At 42.0% G+C, this 18,798-nt stretch overlaps 1 protein-coding gene across 13 annotated transcripts in view; it reads left to right on the top strand.

Moving 5' to 3' along the window:
- RALGAPB (Ral GTPase activating protein non-catalytic subunit beta) overlaps positions 1 to 18,798 on the top strand; it is a 131,736-nt gene that overhangs the window by 59,604 nt on the left and 53,334 nt on the right. For 7 of the 13 annotated variants that reach the window (XM_038369407.2, XM_038369405.2, XM_038369404.2 and 4 more), the window contains 2 exons: positions 6,308 to 6,509; positions 9,901 to 10,068. In XM_038369407.2, the coding sequence (XP_038225335.1) occupies positions 6,308 to 6,509; positions 9,901 to 10,068 (370 nt within the window). Of the gene's footprint in view, positions 1 to 4,332; positions 4,369 to 6,307; positions 6,510 to 9,900; positions 10,069 to 18,798 lie in introns of all 13 variants that reach the window. The other 6 variants (XM_038369403.2, XM_038369402.2, XM_043495546.1 and 3 more) reach the window with 1 other exon arrangement.

Genomic DNA, 18,798 nt, shown 5'->3' with positions numbered 1-18,798 from the left:
GGAGCTCAGTGTGTGACCATGGATACACTTAGCAGGCACTTTTATTTCAAGATTGCAAGTGGGAAATAGATGCATTGTACTTCACCAAATATTTTGGCAATGGGGTACCCCTTGGATAGACCTGTTGGTCACAGCCACAAACAAGAAATGTGCTCAGCTCTGTTCCAGAGGCAGGCTGGGTTACCAATCCTTGGGGGATGCCTTTCATCTTCAGTGTCTTTTTGGGTCTACTGTACGAGTTCCCTCCGACTCCTCTAAAGAAGGACAAACCCAGAGTTTTCTAATAGTTCCAATCTGGCCCAGACAGACATAGTTTCCTTACAGCTGGCCACTTGCTTACTGATCACTTTCCAGACAACCCATTTTAGTCTCTCCCAGGAAGGTGTGCAGATTCTTCACCCTAGTCTGTGTTCTTTGTCTCAACGCATAGCTGGTTGATGATTCATGGGATTGGAAACAACCTATGCAGAGGAAATAAAGAGTGCTGTTACACAGCAGAAGCTGTCGGTTTGTTTGCTACTTGCTTGAAAAATAGGACAAGATTTGGCTGCTGGTGTGACCTCAAATGCATTCCACCAACAACCTCATTGCTGTCAGATATTAGACTTCATCCAAGAACTGAAACGCTTCGGTCTGTTGCTGAGCTCCATTAGGGTTCACCTGGCAGCCACCTGGCTTTGTCCCCTAAAGGGGGTTATTTTGAATTTCCTCACCCAACAACGATATTCCTCAGGGGACTTGGAAATCTCTTCCTGCCAGCCAAATGTCCTACTCTGGGTTGGGACCTCAGTCTGGATCTTAAAGGCCTTACAGAATCACCATTTGAAGCAATGACTACCTGTTCACTCCTCCATTTATCAAGAAAACAGCATTTCAGGTAGCCGTTACGTCGGCTTGACAAGTTGGGGAAATAGGGGCACATATGGCATGTTTTTCAAAGATAAGGTCACATTATAGCCAGGCCCCAAATTTTTACCAAAATTATCTTCGGAGTTCCATATTAACCAGCCTATTCACTTTCCTGTCTCTTACCTTAAACCTGACATGGGTAAGGAAGAAGTGCTGTTATGCATATGCATGCACACACAATGTCAGGAGAGTTCTGGCCTTCCATTTTGACAGTACTAAATCTTTTAAGTCTCCCAAATGGTTTCTCTCGATCACAGATGGATCAAAAGGGTCTGCAATTTCTAAACAAAGACTTTCCAAGTAGATATCCAACACTAGCAATGAACATCCAACTGCATTTGTTGTTTCTATCAGTCTCTCAAGCTCCCTCGGGCATACAAACTCACTCTACAAGGTCAATTTCTACCACAGCAGCCTCTTTGAAAAATGTTCCCATTTATTGAAATATGTAGAGCCACAACTTGGACCTCTGTACATACCTCTGCTGAGAACTATGCAATAACTCATGACTCTTCTTCCGGTGCTGCATTTGGCTCGGCTTCACTTTACTCAATATTGGACTCTACTCTGAACCCCCCTCCTCCTTTAACGGGAGCTGTTCGGTAGTCACCTAGAGAGGCGCACCCAGAGGGACACTACTTCAAGAGTAAATGCATCCGATGAAGTGAGCTGTAGCTCACGAAAGCTTATGCTCTAATAAATTTGTTAGTCTCTAAGGTGCCACAAGTACTCCTTTTCTTTTTTCAAGAAGAAATGGTTACTCATCCTGTGCAGTAACGGTGATTCTTCAAGATGTGCCCTTTTATGGGTGTTCCACTACTCACCCTCCTTCCCCGTGCGTCAGAGTTCTCTGCTCTGGAGCTTCATGGTAGAGAAGGAGCTGAGGGTGGTTCTCCAGCGCAATGCTATATAGCAACAGAGTGGAGCACAAGACCGAGTAATATGCATACATGGGCTGAACCAACACTGCTATGTGAAATGTCTGATGAAAGGTGCAGGGGGCACAAGCACACCTACAGTGAAGCACCCATAGGGGGACACATCTTGAAGAACCATAGTTACTGCACAGGGTGAGTAACCATTTCTTTTGGTTTGAAATGAACCTTTTTTAATCCACCAAACCAAAAACCCAGCTATTTGCTCAATGGCTAGCCTGAGTATAAAGAATCTGTTGTAGGGTGCTGGAAGAGGAAATGAGCATATGAAGGGAAATTATGCCCCCCCGTGTCCCTCCCCCCCCCCCCAAAAAAGAGAGAGCTCTGCAGGATTCCAGAGGTACATCGTAAACCAGGCCACATACTGATTGTCGCACACGTCAGAGAAATACATACGCAGCTCTGACCATTCCAGACAGTTCCTTCTTGACTGCGACCAGCAAAGGATCCCCTTTGTAGAGATGCTATGTGTCAACAGCCATTGTTCCAACCCTTCAGCCATTCTCAGACGCACCTTACTGGATATCTTTCTGTGTCTATAGTCCTGCCTTCCGATCAAGTCCAGTGCAAATGGCAAATGTCACCCCAACAAAGGAAGAAATGTGAGGTGAGATCATACTTACTGAGATGGTAGTAGTTCTCCTTGGTGTTCATCTAATGACTTGGAATTCAGTACCAAGACCCCTAGTGCACTGAGGGACTGAGGCTTGGTGGAGTCCCTAACTCTGCAAGCAATGGCACAAAGCCCTGCAGTAGTGCAGTTCCAAACATTGAGCTTAGCAGGAATGTGGGTAGCCTGATCTACAACACAAAGATAGGTGTGCTGGCACTGAGCTCAGCTACACAGTGCTCTTAGGTCTGTTAAGGCTCCATCTTCCAGGGCCACCCACTTGCTAGACTTCAGTGTGACACTCTAGGGTGTCGGAAGTAGCGAACTCCAACTTATTAGATGCACCCCAGGGAGAACCGCCACCACCTCAGTAAGTGTACACAGCGTTGTGACCAAAAGCCTCAAACTGTCAGTAATTAGCTTATTTTGCATAGGTAGGCACTCTAGGTGGACTGAACATAGCAAACCACCCAGACTGCCTGCCTGAATTACAATGCCTAGAGTCTCCATTTGGAAGCTGGAGAAGGGACTTCACTGTCTTTGGGTCCAGAACAGGTCAGAACCTAGATGCTTGGAGATAATGAGAGAGAGAGTGTCCCAAGCCTTTGTCTTCAAGGAACTGTGGGCTGTTTGGTCAGCAGTACTGGTATTCAGCGGGTGGCACATGACAGCCAGTAGAAAGACTTGGGAATGTGCTCTACTGCCTTCACAGGACAAAAAACCATGAACTACAGAAGTTACACCAATCTCTTGCTAATGTGTTAAGACCAGGTTAATCCTGGAGGATGAGGGGCTAATTCTCAGGTGTGTATCCATGGAAGATGAAGCTGAGAGGATGAGCCACCAAGGAACTGGTTGCAACTCACTGATCCCAGTATGCTATAGAGCATCTCCTAGTCTGCTGTACACTATGGTGACTGGTAACATCCCACAAAAGCCATCTGTCAGCTGGGGATTGCTGGCGTAGAATTTGCTCACACCATGCTCCTTTCTGGCTCCTCTCTGCCCTCCATATGCCTTACTCTGGGAGATGTGATGTGAGGAGGTGGGGTCCAGCTGTGGGAATTCCCAGCTGTTTGTTTTCAGAATAGCACTGAGAGACTTTATCTCAGCTCATGATCGGTCCCAAAATATTCAAAGAAGCAGTTTTTACAAGGTAAGTAATTTTTCCCATACTGGTAATTGTTTGAGGTTTTCCCTTTTTTTTTTTTCCACCTTTCCTTGAGAATTGCATCTAAGGTGTTTGAATCTTTGTCATTATTCTGCTACCTGTTTTATTATTTCTGCTTTGGAAGTTTCTTGACTGAGATGGAAGTGGGCAGGCTTGTACATTTATACTGGCCTTTGTTGAGGAGTCTTTGTCATCTTGCTTCCTGGAAGCTGGAGCCATAACACTTTAGTGTAAAGAATTTGTGGTTGGGGAAAGAGGAGAATTGGGGCAAGCAGCATTACTGGTAAGTAACACTCCCATGTGGGTTCACCCCAAGTAAGCAAGTCTTATGATACTGTGCTAGTGTAGTACTGTAATATACTTCATGTACAGCTTAGTCCAGGAGAAGCACAACTTGAGCTGGGATGGGTTAATACATTTATTTAAAGATCAAATGTACATTAATATGAACAAAACTAAATGTTATTAGTATTTTGTAGATTTCTTTGTTCATTGTTTTGCATGGTACTTTTCAAAACCATAATTTTGGACCTGAATGCCAATTTCTTATGTGTTTAACAAGCTTGCTGTGTCATAAAGCTTTTAATCTATTTTTTAAAAAAAGCTAAAAGCATCTTAACTTATATTACAATTTCACCATCTTTAAAGTATTTTATAACTACTGCTGTCCTTTGATTTGTTTCCATTTTATTTCTATTATCTTGCAGCATCTTTTATCCAAATTCTTCTTTCTTATAAATCTTGTAAGTAGGAACCAGTAGCTTTTCCTTAATTGCAGTCATGTTTTTTTCTTTTTTCATAATCCCATATTTTTATTTGTAATGTCATTGTCATTGTCTCTTGTAGCTTTTGCACTTTTACTTGGGAAAGACAAGTAATTTTTTGTGTGTGTTTTTTGAATGGGGAAGATTGTTGGCAAAAGCAAATTAATCTGCCTGAATCAGTCCCATCATTTATGTACTATAGTCTGTGATCATGTCATGAATTTCAGGACTTTGCACTAACCATGTTTTTGTTTTGTTTTTTAACTTAAAGCTTATTTTTATACAGACCTAGTGTTTGATTTGTATGCATTGTGCATGTAGTGTTTTTTTTTTTTTCCAACTATACTATATTGCTGGATAGCTTATTTAGGACAAAAATGGCTCATGGGAAGATGCATAAAGATTTGTGCTGCTTTGCCACTTATGCCATAAAAATCTTTAAGGTAACAAACATCAAATAGTTTACACCAAGAATTTTAAAAAGAAAAACTGAGTAAAGATTTTTGTTAGGAACTTTCTAAAAATTAACCTTCCATACAATTTGTAAATAATGTAACTGGCAAAGCATAATCAGGACTTCTGTTTGTATAACTTCAAACTCCTCACCCTTTGCAAATCTGATTTTTTTTTCTCCCCCCCTCAGTGTCCCAGGCCCTAAATTGTGTCTGTTACTGGTGGAATTCTGATGTGTTCCTACACAAAACCAAACCAGCCTATATGGTTTTTTAATAATTTTGGCACATGATTGCCTTTCCTAAAAATCACAAGCAATGTGCTGTTCCAGTCTTTGGGGATTCCACAGGGAAGTGTCTCTCCTGTTGCCCAGGGAGTACTCAGTACATCCTTCTTGGCTGCCACTCCAGAGGAAATAATGGGGCAAGCAAAGTGACTAGCTTTATCCATTTTGTGCACATGGCACTGACATAGGGGCTAGGAATATCTCTAAGAGGAATTCATAAACTACATTAATTATGTCACTTGCAGATGTATTCTGCAGGAAAAGAAAACAATGCTAAAGAATGGCCAACCTCACTTGGGTCCATGGGGCTATCCAAAGCCATTTTGGTAGTTTTAGAAATGTTTGTAGAGCATGTTGAAGAGTGTATTAAAAATTTTTCATTAATGCTATGAAATAGCCACTAGGCAACTGCCCAGTTTCCTGGTAGCTGACACCCCAGACTGGCTAACTTCAAAGTTTTCCATGGCAATTACAGGCACTGTGTGATGGAGGGACCAGATCACAACAGCAACTTTCAACACATTCAGACATATCCCACCTCTCTCCCAGCCGTCCCTTTCACTGATATGGGTCCTGTCCTCTTCCTGACTTCTGGAAATAGGCAGGGGACTTGCTTCAACAGTAGAAGACAGAGGGATAAGCTGGGCCAGAGTAGCTCTGTACTCAAGAGGCAGCCAAAAAGATCAGGGAGTCGGGAAGCATAAAGTAGTCATCTGCTTTTTTGGGGAGGCAGGAGAGGGATGGAACAACTTCAGATAGTGACAAGATATCTTAAGAGATGGAAAGGAAATTAGAATGTCTAATTTTCTAAAGGGGAAGAGGAGCAGGAAGTGAGATGAAGGGAATGGTGGATCTTTTTGTTTGTGCACAAGGCAGGGAATTAGTCTGATGCGCACCAATACGCACATACTCAGTGTAAGTGTTCTCTTCTTCAGTACACAATGCTGAGGGTGAATATACCCATACATAGGGTCTGAAGAATTAATATCACTCCTGTGTTAGGGAAGAAATCAAATACCCAGAAATAGGTTTTTAAACACAGGCATTGATTCAAATACTGTGAACTAGCAGCTTCATCGTAATCACTAAATTTGACGTGATCTTTGTGTCCTGGATCCCATGAGCCTGTTTTGTATGTTGACAAAACACAATGAAAACTTTTACTTTTTCTCTTTCCAGCTATAGCAACCCAAGCTAGCATGGAGTTTCGTCGGAAAGGATCGCAAATGTCCACAGACACCATGACTTCCAATTCCACATTTGATGCAAGTGAATTTCCTGATAACTATGAAGCAGGAAGAGCAGAGGCATGTGGAACACTATGTAGGATATTTTGTAGCAAGAAGACTGGGGAGGATATACTGCCAGCTTACTTATCCCGGTACTAAAGTATCTTCCGGTTGCTTTATTGCTATAATTTTGTGATGACAATCTAATTTATTTTGCGTAAACAGCATCCAGTTTGCTCCTGAATTTTCTAATACTAATTAATGGATAATTGTTCAGGTCTTTAAAGATGCTGCATCTAGGAACCTCTGTTTAATCAAGGGGGGATTTCCTGCCTCCTCTCATCAGCTCAGTTATATCAGGGTTTTCTTGAGGATGCAGAATATATCCCTTTGTTTTGATGGCTTTATTTGGCTCTTCCATGGTAATCTTTTCTCTTGTCTACTATAAGACTGAAATTTCTTTACTACACAGACCCAAGGCATATTTGTGCATTAGACATTGAAAGATGTTCCTATATGGTCTCCAGTTTTACAATAATGAAGCCACATAGGCTTACATTTGAATATGGAAATCTCATGAGATGTTCTCTTCCAGAACCATTGTGATTAGGGCTGTCAAGCAATTAATCATGCGATTAATTGCTCTGTTAAACAATAATAGAATTTCATTTATTTAAATATTTTAGGATGTTTTCTACATTTTCAAATATATTGATTTTAATTACAACATGGAATACAAAGTGTACAGTGCTCACTTTATATTTAGTTTTGATTACAAACATTTGCACTGTAAAAAACAAAGTTTTTTTCAATTCACCTAATACAAGTACTGTAGTGCAATCTCTTTATCATGAAAATTGGAGTTACAAATGTAGAATTATATACAAAAAAAACTGCATTCAAAAATAAACCAATGTAAAACTTTAACGCCTACAAATCCACTCAGTCTTGCTTCCTGTTCAGCCAATCGCTCAGACAAACCAATTTGTTTACATTTTCAGGAGATAATGCTGCCTGCTTCTTGTTTACAATGTCACCTGAAAGTGAGAACAGGCATTCATATGGCACTGTTGTAACCAGTGTCACAAGATATTTATATGCCAGATGCTCTAAAGATTCATATGTCCCATATGCTTCAGCCACCATTCCAGAGGACATGCCTCCATGCTGATGACTGCTTCAGCCCAATAACAATCCAAAGCAGTGTGGACCAATGCATATTCATTTTTGGCATCTAACTCAGATGATGAAAAAAGCAGAAGGTTGATTTGGTTTGGTTCAGATCCTGTAGTTTCCTCCTCAGAGTCCTACTCTTTTAAAAAGAAAAGGAGTACTTGTGGCACCTTAGAGACTACAAATTTATTTGAGCATAAGCTTTCAAGAGCTACAGCTCACTTTGTTGGATGCATTCAGTGGAAAATACAGTGGGGAGATTTATATACATAGAGAACATGAAACAATGGGTTTATCATACACACTGTAAAGAGAGTGACCACTTAAGGTGAGCTATTACCAGCAGGAGTGCGGGGGGGGGGGAGGGAAGAGAGAAGCTTTTTGTAGTGATAATCAAGGTAGGCCATTTCCAGCAGTTGACAAGGAACGTCTGAGGAACAGTGGGGGGTGCGGGATAAACATGAGGGAAATAGTTTTACTTTGTGTAATGACCCGTCCACTCCCAGTCTCTATTCAAGCCTAAGTTAATTGTATCCAGTTTGCAAATTAATTCCAATTCAGCAGTCTCTCATTGGAGTCTGTTTTTGAAGCTTTTTTGTCAAAGTATTGCCACTTTTAGGTCTGTAATTGAGTGACCAGAGAGATTGAAATGTTCTCCAACTGGTTTTGAATGTTATAATTCTTGATGTCTGAATTGTGTCCATTTATCACTCTCTTTACAGTATGTATGGTAACACCCATTGTTTCATGTTCTCTGTGTATATAAATCTCCCCACTGTATTTTCCACTGAATGCATCCGATGAAGTGAGCTGTAGCTCACGAAAGCTTATGCTCAAATACATTTGTTAGTCTCTAAGGTGCCACAAGTACTCCTTTTCTTTTTGCGGATACAGACTAACACGGCTGCTGCTCTGAAACCTACACTTTTAAGTCTCCTGAAAGTATGCTTCGTGCCTCGTCCCTCTCAGATTTTGGAAGGCACTTCAGAGTCTTAAACCTTGCTTCAAGTGCTGTAGCTATCTTTTTAGAAATTTCACATTTGGTTTTTGCCAAATCTGCAGTGAAAGTGTTCTTACAACAAACATGTGCTGGGTCATTATCTGAGGCTGCCATAACATGTAATATATGGCAAAATGCACATAAAACAGAGCAGGAGACATACTATTCTCCCCCACGAAGTTCAGTCACAAATTTAATTAATGCATTATTTTCTTAATTAGCATCATCAGCATGGAAACATGACCTCTGGAATGGTGCCCGAAGCATGAAGGGGCATATGAATGTTTAGCATATCTAGCACATAAATACCTTGCAATGCCTGTTCTCACTTTAAGGTGACATTGTAGATAAGAAGTGGGCAGCATTATCTCTTGTAAATGTAAAGAAACTTGTTTGTCTGAGCGAAGAAGTAGGACTGAGTGGATTTGTAGGCTTTAAAGTTTTACTTTTTTCTTGTTTTTGAGTGCAGTTATGTACCAAAAAAATTCTACATTTTTAAGTTGCGCTTTCATAATAAAGAGATAGCACTATGGTACTTGTATGAGGTGAATTGAAAAATACGATTTCTTTTGTTTATCATTTTTACAGTGCAAATATTTGTAATAAAAATAATATTAAGTGAGCACTGGACATTTTGTAGTCTGTGAAAGATTCACATAACCAACAGGAGGGAGGGAAATATTTTTTTTAAAAGCAGGAATGGCAAAACCAAAACCTTTGCATGAGGACTCAATAGAAAATATCGCAGGCTGGATAAAAGTAGTCGTCTAAACCAAATTAGGTTTTTTATATTTAGAGTTTTATTTGCATGTTGCTTGTTCTTTACTTTCCATTTTATATTGCTAAATTGAATGCTTTGTACTCTTTTCTTTAGTTTCCTAAATGTTAGTAGAAACAAATATGTAAAAATCTGAAATTCTACTAAGAAATTTCATACTTGCAATATTTACCTATGCTGAAAAAGACAAGACCGGGGCCTTGTTAGCATCCTTACTGTGTGAACAACACAAATTTAAACAAAATTGGTAAGACTCTAACCTGTGCTATATTTGTGACCAACATCACCTTCCAATATATGAACTTCCACAAATCAAAGCTGAAATGCTTTGATCTGGGTATATTACTCCATCAGAGTTTGCAGTCTGAAGTCAATGGGATATGTGCTCCTAAGTCATTTAGGAGCATTTGAAAATGCCACCCTTTGGTGCATATGGATTCAGGAGCACAACTGTAGGCTCCTGGTTATTGAAAAATTTTGGTCTGTATTTTAATTTAAAAGGTTAAAAATAGGTATTGACTAATGACCAGTCTAGTTGCTAATACAAAGGCTCTTTTTGTACAAACCATTTAATCCTGTCTTTCTGTTTCAGATTTTACATGCTTTTAATTCAGGGTTTGCAGATAGCGGATTTCATTTGCCACCCAGTGCTGGCCAGCATTATTCTAAACTCTCCTCCATTGTTCTGCTGCGACCTGAAAGGGATTGATGTGGTGGTTCCTTACTTCATTTCTGCCCTTGAAACGATTTTACCTGACAGGTAAAATACTTTTTTCATGTAGATGTCACAATTTTTCTTTTGACATGTTGCTTGTGAATAGTTTTCATTAGTGCATTCTAAACTGTACCCTGAGGTTTCAGAGTAGCAGCTGTGTTAATCTGTATTCGCAAAAAGAAAAGGAGTGCTTGTGGCACCTTAGAGACTAACACATTTATTTGAGCATAAGCTTTCGTGAGCTACAGCTCACTTCATCGGATGCAGTGAGCTGTAGCTCACGAAAGCTTATGCTCAAATAAATGTGTTAGTCTCTAAGGTGCCACAAGCACTCCTTTTCTTTGTACCCTGAGGGTCACTGACCTAGTAAATCTAGGTTAAACAGCAACATTAGTGCTTGGTAATAACTCTGGCTTTATAACAATAACCATAGTGTACACAGCCTCTTGCATTTCCTTTCCTTTAACAAGGCTTGGCAGATTTAATTTTTTTAAAATATAATTTTGATGCATAATATCAATATTTATTTTAAAGCATTTTTTATTTTTAATGATTTGTTTTCACATTTCTGGGAAATTATGGGTGGCTCAGCCAGGAAGGGAGTCAGGCAATAATTATTTAATGACACTATATGTTGAGATTCAAAATGTTAAAGCTTTATAAAAGTTAAAACACAAATTGCCAACATCGCATGTCAAAATATACAAAGGAAATATCCTTAAATCAACTTCAAGTTCTCAAACAGTATTTTTTGAACTTTTTGAACTTTGCCTATCTGTAAATTTCTATTCATATTGCTGGAAATATTTATTGTCTGTTTGTTTGTGCACAGTGAAATTGACATTTACCAATTAAAAATTGAATCCTTCCAAGCCTAGCTTTAACTAATTATGTTGTTGGGGTTTTGACCCAATACTAGTATGTTACCTTTCCAAGGAACATAATGTTCTTGTCTCTGGGGTGCCCATGAGAATCCAGCAAACCTCTTCTTGGGAACATGTATAATTCTGTGGATAAGTTAATGATAGAAAAGTAAGGGCGGTGTCATATGATTGATTCAGTAGATTTTTATTAATCACAAAGTCATAATTTCTTTGGGGGGAGGGGCGGAGGGAAGCTGCTTCTCCCCCAGCTCCCTGCTCCAGGTGCTATGGTTGGTCATTTTGATGATGCAGCATTGGAAATAGGTTGAGTTGGGTATCATTCGAAAACCCTTTTTTGCCCATGGTACTGAACATGACAAACCTAAAACTATTATTTTAGATATGTATTCAAGAACATGTTTAAAAATCAACATTTAAAAAATTATTCTTTGACACAGACAGACATGTCAGACATGCAGTCCTCACAAAGTTGAATTGTGGCCCTCAATTAACAAGACTGTGTTATCAGGTAGTGCTCAGAACATCATACCCAATTCATTTTTTGAATATTACCGATGACTATAAATGGAAGGAGCACTTCAAGTTGATTTGCCATCATTGGCAAAAAAAAAAAAAAAAAAAAAGTGATTCAGTGGTACTGATTATCAGCTTGCTTTATTATACCAAAAGAGTTGTAATGAGGCACTGGTTAAGATGTCAGCATCCAGCCAGAAATTACTTGAGTTAATCTATAATTGGTATGCACATAGTTACATAAGATACATAACGCAACGAATTATAATCAAAATAACTTATTACAAAATCCTTGTTTTTTACTTTGGTCTTGATAATTTTCAGGCATCAATGGGGAGACAAAGAGTATTGACTCATACAGGGGTGGGCAAACTTTTTTTGGCCTGAGGGCCACATTGGGGTTCCAAACTGTATGGAGGGCTGGGTAGGGAAGGCTGTGCCTCCCCAAACAGCCTGGTCCCTGCCCCCATCTGCCCCCTCCCACTTCCCGCCCCCTGACTGCCCCCTCAGAACCTCTCACCATCCAACCCCTGTTCCTTGTCCCCTGACCGCCCCCTCCAGGACCTCTTACCCCTAACGGCCCCACCCCATCCACCCCCCCACTCCCTGTCCCCTGACTTCCCCGACCCCTATCCACCCCCGCACCGTTCCCTGACCCCAACCGCTCCCCACCCAGAACCTCTGCCCCATCCAACGGCTTCCTGAACCCTGACTACCCCCCTGCCCCTTATCCAACCTCCCTGCCCCCTTACCATGCCGCTCAGAGCAGCATGTCTGGCAGCCGCCCTGCCCGGCCAGAGCCTGCCGCACTGCCCAGCAGGAACTTACAGCCCTGCTGCCCAGAGTGCTGGCATCATGGCAAGCTGAGACTGCAGGGGAGGGGCCGGGGGCTAGCCTCTCCAGCCAGGAGCTCAAGGGCTGGGCAGGACAACCTCATGGGCTGGATGTGGCCCGTGGACCGTAGTTTGCCCACCTCTGGACTAGTAGGTGAATCTTTGGAAAATACCACGGTGGGGAGGTGGTTAAAACTCAGTGCTCAGTGGCATCTTACATAGTATAAGAAGTGCACTCATAAACTGAATTTGGTAAGGTTGGAGGGAGAGAGAGTACATCAAGAAAACGTTTGAAGATTCTGGGACAACTGCCAGCTGTGGGCAAGACTCGCCTTATATTAGGTCCCAGGGCATGCATTTCAAAAAAACACTTGCTCCTTCTGTTGTATGAGGTGGACAAGGCTTTCTTCCAGCAATTCATGGAAGTTACTAGATCGCAGACCCTGGTTCTCATGGGAGACTTCAATCACCCTGATATCTGCTGGGAGAGCAATACAGTGGTGCACAGACAATCCAGGACGTTTTAGGAAAGTGTAGGGGACAATTTCCTGGTGCAAGTGCTGGAGGAACCAACTAGGGGCCGTACTCCTCTTGACCTCCTGCTCACAAACAGAGAAGAGTTGGTAGGGCAAATAGAAGTGGGTGGCAACCTGGGCAGCAATGCTCATGAAAAGGTCAAGTTCAGGATCCTGACAAAAGGAAGAAAGGAGAGCAGCAGAACACAGACCCTGGACTTCAGAAAAGCAGACTTTGACTCTCTCAGGGAACTGATGGGCAGGATCCCCTGAGAGGCTAATGTGAAGGGGAAAGGTGTCCAGGATTGCTGGCTGTATTTTAAAGAATCCTTATTGAGGTTACAGAGACAAACCATCCCGATGTGTAGAAAGAACAGTAAATGTGGCAGGCGACCAGCTTGGCTTAACAGTGAAATCCTTGCTGATCTTAAAAACAAAAAAGAAGCTTACAAGAAGTGGAAGATTGGATAAATGACCAGGCAAGAGTATAAAAATATTGCTCAGGCATGCAGAAGAGAAATCGGGAAGGCCAAATCATACTTGGAGTTGCAGCTAGCAAGAGATGTTAAGAATAACAAGAAGGGTTTCTTCAGATATGTTAGCAACAAGAAGAAAGTCAAGGGAAGTGTGGGCCCCTTACTGAATGAGGGAGGCAACCTAGTGACAGAGGATGTAGGAAAAGCCAATGTACTCAATGCTTTTTTTGCTTCTGTCTTCACAAACAAGGTCAGCTCCCAGACTACTGCACTGGGCAGCACAGAATGGGGAGGAGGTGACCAGCCCTCTGTGGAGAAAGAAGTGGTTCGGGACTATTTAGAAAAGCTGGACAAACACAAGTCCATGAGGCCGGATGCACTGCATCTGAGAGTGCTAAAGGAGTTGGCAGATGTGATTGCAGAGCCATTGGCCATTATCTTTGAAAATTCATGGCGATCGGGGGAAATCCTGGACGACTTGAAAAAGGCTAATGTAGTGCCCATCTTTAAAAAAGGGAAGGAGGAGGATCTTGGGAACTACAGGCCAGTCAGCTTCACCTCAGTGCCTGGAAAAATCATGGAGCAGGTCCTCAAGGAATCAATTCTGAATCACTTAGAGAAGAGGAAAGTGATGAGAAACAGTCAGCATAGATTCACCAAGGGCAAGTCATGCCTGACTAATCTAATTGCCTTCTGTGATGAGATAACTGGCTCTGTGGATGAGGGCAAAGCAGTGGACACGTTGTTTTTTGACTTTAGCAAAGCTTTTGACATGGTCTCCCACAGTATTCTTGCCAGCAAGTTAAAGAAGTGTAGGCTGGATGAATGGACTATAAGGTGGATAGAAAGTTGGCTAGATTGTCGTGCTCAACGGGTAGTGATCAATGGCTCCATGTCTAGTTGGCAGCTGGTATCAAGTGGAGTGCCCCAAGTGTCGGTCCTCAGGCCGGTTTTGTTCAATATCTTCATAAATGATCTGAAGGATGGTTTGGATTGCACCCTTAGCAAGTTTGCAGATGACACTAAACTGGGAGGAGAGGTAGGTACGCTGGAGGGTAGGGATAGGATACAGAGGGCCCTAGACAAATTAGAGGATTGGGCCAAAAGAAATCTGATGAGGTTCAACAAGGACAAGTGCAGAGTCCTGCACTTAGGATGGAAGAATCCCATGCACCACTGCAGACTAGGGACCGAATGGCTTGGCAGCAGTTCTGCAGAAAAGGACCTAGGGGTTACAGTGGACGAGAAGATGGATATGAGTCAGTGTGCCCTTGTTGCCAAGAAGGCCAATGGCATTTTGGGCTGTATAGATAGGGGCATTGCCAGCAGATGGAGGGACGTGATCGTTCCCATCTATTCGACGTTGGTGAGGCCTCATCTGGAGTACTGTGTCCAGTTTTGGACCCCAAACTACAAGAAGGATGTGGAAAAAGTTGGAAAGCGTCCAGCGGAGGGCAACAAAAATGATTAGTGGACTGGAACACATGACTTATGAGGAGAGGCTGAGGGAACTGGGATTGTTTAATCTACGGAAGAGAAGACTGAGGGGGGATTTGATAGCTGCTTTCAGCTACCTGAAAGGGGGTTCCAAAGAGGATGGATCTAGACTGTTTTCAGTGGTAGCAGATGACAGAACAAGGAGGAATGGTCTCAAGTTGCAATGGGGGAGGTTTAAGTTGGATATTAGGAAAAACTTTTACACTAGGAGGGTGGTGAAGCACTGGAATGCGTTACCTAGGGAGGTGGTGGAATCTCCATCCTTAGAAGTTTTTAAGGTCAGGCTTGACAAAGTCCTGGCTGGGATGATTTAGTTGGGGATTGGTCCTGCTTTGAGCAGGGGGTTGGACTAAATGACCTCCTAAGGTCCCTCCCAACCCTGATATTCTATGATTCTATGGAAGTACACACCCGAACACTTGTTGCCCTTTTAAAAATGATACCTAGATGTCTTCTTTGAAAAACAGATGGATGTGTTTGAAGTTCTTTTCCAAGGGGCACAGTGCTTGCAAGACCAGTTCCATGCATCCAGTGTATATTCAGCTCTCAATGACCTTCTGCCACATGATGGGGAGCTGCAATACTGCAGAATGGATCAAGAAATTCAATGAGGCTGAATTGGCGAATCAGCCCACTTTTGAGATAGTGCAGCGATATATGAATGTGATTGAGTGAGTCTTTGCTGCCCTTTATTTGATCTGTCAGGACTGCTAATTTCAATTTGCACCTTGCAGCACTGGAAGACTTTTGAAATACTTTTTTGCCAACTATTCTGCACTGGTTGCCTGGGACCTCGCTGAAATAAGAGGTGTAGAAAAGTTTGACCCTGACACATGGGAGAATTTTGAAAAGGAAATTGGGTTGTTAAAAGATCACTAGCACCCTTCTGTGTGCTTGGTTCAGACGAAGCCATATAACACGGAAATAGAGCATTAAAAGATTTTTGTTTGTTTGTTTGGGGTGGCGGGGAGAGGGGAGTTGTCGGCATAACACAGCTTCCAAATGCACTTTCCCAGTTTTTCCTGGCAACCTCAGAACTACATCACTTACTATTTCACTCAAAATCTGGGGTTGAGGTATCTTCTCCAGAAATAACCAAGCACCAGCTAGACTCTTCAGGTGCTGTTAAATGCCAAAAAGGGGCAATTTTAAAGCTACAGGTTGAGCTTGTTCAGACTGGCAACCCAGTCATGTATGACAGACAGGAGCTCATTAATATTTTGATTGAAAGCAGTCTTCAGTGATGAGATAGCTAAAGATGTCAGTTGAATGGATACTTGTGTGAAGCCTTCAAAACCCAAAGAATTATCATGAGCTCCAATAAAGCAAAACAGACTAAAGTTGTGCTTGAATGCAAAGAAGAAAGTCAGAGTGAAGGTGGCAGGAAGTATTACAGAGCTAACCGCAGACAGGTCATTGTTTTGCTAGTCTCCTGGTCATGTCCAGATCTCGGTGTGATGTTCATATGTGTGAGACTTTGGGAAAGTATGAGTTCTCCATGGTACCACAATTAATGTTAGAATCTGATGGAACAAGAGAGATGTGCCAGATGAAAAGCAAAATAATGCACAACTTGCATAGTCTTCCTAAGCTAACAACTATTGACAATGTCACCGGTATCTTATGCTAGCAGAGGCCTTTTAGTGTAGCAGTCATACATGGTATGGTTGAGGTACAAGCTCTTGACAAACCAGAAACTTAACACCTGCCAGGGTTTGGCTGAACACTTCATTATGAAGCTAGAGAGAAAACACTGGACCTATGATAAAGTCCACCTCATGTTTGACATAAAGAAAAGGAGTACTTGTGGCACCTTAGAGACTAACAAATTTATTAGAGCATAAGCTTTCGTGAGCTACAGCTCACTTCATCAGATGCATTTGGTGGAAAAAACAGAGGGGAGATTGATATATATATACACACACAGAGAACATGAAACAATGGGTTTATCATACACATTGTAAGGAGAGTGATCACTTAAGATAAGCCATCACCAGCAGCAGGGGGGGAAAGGAGGAAAACCTTTCATGGTGACAAGCAAGGTAGGCTATTTCCAGCAGTTAACAAGAATATCTGAGGAACAGTGGGGGGTGGGGTGGGGGGGGAGAAATAACATGGGGAAATAGTTTTACTTTGTGTAATGACTCATCCATTCCCAGTCTTTATTCAAGCTTAAGTTAATTGTATCCAGTTTGCAAATTAATTCCAATTCAGCAGTCTCTCGTTGGAGTCTGTTTTTGAAGCTTTTTTGTTGAAGGATAGCCACTCTTAGGTCTTTAATCGAGTGACCAGAGAGATTGAAGTGTTCTCCAACTGGTTTTTTGAATGTTATAATTCTTGACGTCTGATTTGTGTCCATTGATTCTTTTACGTAGAGACTGTCCAGTTTGACCAATGTACATGGCAGAGGGGCATTGCTGGCACATGATCGCATATATCACATTGGTAGATCGCAGGTGAACGAGCTTCTGATAGTGTGGCTGATGTGATTAGGCCCTATGATGGTGTCCCCTGAATAGATATGTGGACACAGTTGGCAACGGGCTTTGTTGCAAGGATAGGTTCCTGGTTTAGTGGTTCTGTTGTGTGGTGTGTGGTTGCTGGTGAGTATTTGCTTCAGATTGGGGGGCTGTCTGTAAGCAAGGACTGGCCAGTCTCCCAAGATCTGTGAGAGTGATGGGTCGTCCTTCAGGATAGGTTGTAGATCCTTGATGATGCGTTGGAGAGGTTTTAGTTGGGGGCTGAAGGTGATGGCTAGTGGCGTTCTGTTGTTTTCTTTGTTGGGCCTGTCCTGTAGTAGGTGACTTCTGGGTACTCTTCTGGCTCTGTCAATCTGTTTCTTCACTTCAGCAGGTGGGTATTGTAGTTGTAGGAATGCATGACAGAGATCTTGTAGATGTTTGTCTCTGTCTGAGGGGTTGGAGCAAATGCGGTTATATCGTAGAGCTTGGCTGTAGACAATGGATCGTGTGGTGTGATCTGGACGAAAGCTAGAGGCATGTAGGTAGGAAGAGCGGTCAGTAGGTTTCCGATATAGGGTGGTGTTTATGTGACCATCGCTTATTAGCACCGTAGTATCCAGGAAGTGGATCTCTTGTGTGGACTGGTCCAGGCTAAGGTTGATGGTGGGATGGAAATTGTTGAAATCGTGGTGGAATTTCTCAAGGGCTTCTTTTCCATGGGTCCAGATGATGAAGATGTCATCAATGTAGCACAAGTAGAGTAGGGGCATTAGGAGACGAGAGCTGAGGAAGCGTTGTTTTAAGTCAGCCATAAAAATGTTGGCATACTGTGGGGCCATGCGGGTACCCATCGCAGTGCCGCTGACTTGAAGGTATACATTGTCCCCAAATGTGAAATAGTTATGGGTGAGTACAAAGTCACATGTTTGACATGTATGCAGAGGAATCAATTAAAAATCTCATCAGCAAGAAGAGACTTCATGGCATTGCACCTGTCTAATACAAAATCATTGACTCCACAAACATGTCCAGTGTTGCAGTGAAGAAGCTACTTTCTCATACTTCATGAAGGATGAGTTAATCTCATACCTTGCAGGAAAAGTGCTCCTGCATACCAAGAATTGCTTGAAGAATTTTGTCATCACATGTCACAATAAAGCTGCTGCCTCGCACTGTTCAGAAGAGTTTCTTCATAGCTCCCATGAGGAGGGGGACACTAAATTATCTTCAAAAAGAAAAGGAGTACTTGTGGCACCTGAGAGACTAACAAATTTATTTGAGCATAAGCTTTTGTGAGCTACAGCTCACTTCATCCGATGTGATGTGATCACAAGTACTCATTTTTCTTTTTGCGAATACAGACTAACACGGTTGCTACTCTGAAACCTGTCACTAAATTATCTTGTGTGCCCTCAATGTCGCAAAGAAAGGTGTTACTAAACTCTGGATTTTTGCACAGGCCACAGGTGTTCTAGTGTTCTCTCTGAGACATTTGCCAAGCCTTCCTCAACATTGTTCTAAGCCTGATGTTGGGGAACAATATCACTGTATATCCCTCAGATATAGTCCTATTGGTTGGACCATTAAAAGCTGCT

This window comes from Dermochelys coriacea, chromosome 13 (genome assembly GCF_009764565.3).
Source record: "Dermochelys coriacea isolate rDerCor1 chromosome 13, rDerCor1.pri.v4, whole genome shotgun sequence".
NCBI classification, from domain to species: domain Eukaryota; kingdom Metazoa; phylum Chordata; order Testudines; family Dermochelyidae; genus Dermochelys; species Dermochelys coriacea.
The sequence above is the reverse complement of the archived record's forward strand: the minus strand, read 5'-3'. Positions and strand labels throughout refer to the sequence as shown.